This window comes from Pterocles gutturalis, unplaced genomic scaffold (assembly GCF_000699245.1).
Source record: "Pterocles gutturalis isolate BGI_N339 unplaced genomic scaffold, ASM69924v1 scaffold47964, whole genome shotgun sequence".
Classification (NCBI taxonomy): Eukaryota; Metazoa; Chordata; class Aves; order Pterocliformes; family Pteroclidae; genus Pterocles; species Pterocles gutturalis.
In genome coordinates this window covers 307-1982 of record NW_010129941.1, presented here as the reverse complement: position 1 = coordinate 1982, position 1676 = coordinate 307, and the positions used below count along the sequence as shown (strand labels likewise).

At 48.8% G+C, this 1676-nt stretch overlaps 1 protein-coding gene across 1 annotated transcript; it reads right to left on the bottom strand.

Moving 5' to 3' along the window:
- Positions 1-464: 464 nt before the first annotated feature.
- LOC104466573 (protein FAM83H-like) lies at positions 465-911 on the bottom strand (the record flags this gene model as incomplete). The annotated part of the gene is made up of 1 exon (XM_010080042.1): positions 465-911. A coding segment is annotated over exon 1 (447 nt), but the record flags the coding sequence as incomplete, so codon positions are not given.
- Positions 912-1676: the final 765 nt, after the last annotated feature.

Below are 1676 nucleotides of genomic sequence, written 5' to 3'. Positions count from 1 at the left end.
GATGGTGCAAGGTTGGAGCAGCTCCCATGCGACGACAGGCTGGGAGAGTTTGGGTTGTGCAGCCTGGAGAAAAGAAGGCCCCAGGGAGACATTCCAGCACCTGAAAGGGGGCTACAGGAGAGATGGGGGGGCTCTGGATCAGGGGGTGCAGGGACAGGATGAGGGGGAACGGGTTTAAGCTGAAAGAGGGGAGACTGAGATGAGATCTGAGGAGGAAATGTTTTCCTGTGCAGGTGGGTGAGGCAGTGGCCCAGGTTGCCCAGAGAAGCTGTGGATGCCCCATCCTTGGAGGGGTTCAAGGCCAGGCTGGATGAGGCTTTGGACAACCTGGGCTAGTGGAGGGTGTCCCTGCCCATGGCAGGGGGGTGGAACTAGATGATCTTTAAGGTCCCTTCCCACCAAAACCATTCTGTGATTCTCTGACGATTCTATCTCTGCTCTAGTTGGGCTCTTCGCTGTCTCACCTGCTGAGCTGCTCGAATCATTCTGCGAGCCTCCTCCTTAATGCTGGGATTGTCCGGGGGTGGGGGTTGCACGAGAGTTGTCACCTCCGTTCCCCTGAACCCAAAGACCATTGGCCAGCCCAGGTCAAGCTCAGGAACAGCGAGGTCTGAGTTCATGGGCCAGTAAGTCCCGGAGGATCCATCCATGTCATTGTCACCTGCAGTGTCTGTGCTACCTTCCTGATTGGCATACTGGGGCTTCTGGAGATTCTGGATGATGTGATCCACCTCAGAGTCGCAAAGAAAATCAGGAGCTGCTTCTTCTGCCAGGAAGCGTTGGTAACTTTCTTTGCCCTCTTCAGTAAGCACATCCAGAGCCAAGCGGTAATACTCCTTGTAATGGGGGGGGAGATAGTTAGGGTCGAGGGGATTGTCCCCCTGGGAGGAGCTTTGAGATCGACGAGCCATGAGGGGAGGGAGAGCTGTAAGAGAAGAATAACCAGCAATGAATGAGAGCAGATTCACTCCAGTGACACATCCGTCTTCATAAATGGTGAGAGCTAGGGGTTCATGACATCAAAATCGAAAGGGAAGAGATTCAAAGCACAAGGAGTAATGCTGGAGAAAGTTGATTACGAGTGGATGGGGAACCTTACATTAGGCAAAGGCAGTGACCACTTGAAGCATTACTTTAACACAGTTAAATGTTTTTGGGCAAAATAAGGAACAAATGAAATTGGACAGCACTGTGAGGAACTAGGATGATGCATCTAACAGAATGCCCAGTTTTCTGTTTTAGCCTGCTGATAGCTAAGCTTAAATTTGTCTTTTGTTTTAAATCTGCCCCCCACCCCCCCCCGCCCCCAACACTGCTGGTTATTATCTGGACTCCATTAAAACTAATTCCCAAATGCTACAAAAATTATTTACTGTGTATAATATGGCATTAAACCAAAAAGCTGCTACAAAAATTATTTACTGTGTATAATAATATGGCATTAAACCAAAAAGTGTTTGCATGTATACACATGCACCCTTTGAATCCGTATAAACTGAGTGTTGTAACGACCTCAGCGTATGAACAGAAACAGGGTGTGAGGGGGATGCAGGCATCCTGCTGTTGTAACATGGTCAGGAGTCAGACAAGTCTTCATGAGATCCATGAAGAAATAAAAAACAAAGGACATGATTGCTTCTTCAGTCTCTTGATGTTGGGAAAAATTTGAGCTGGAG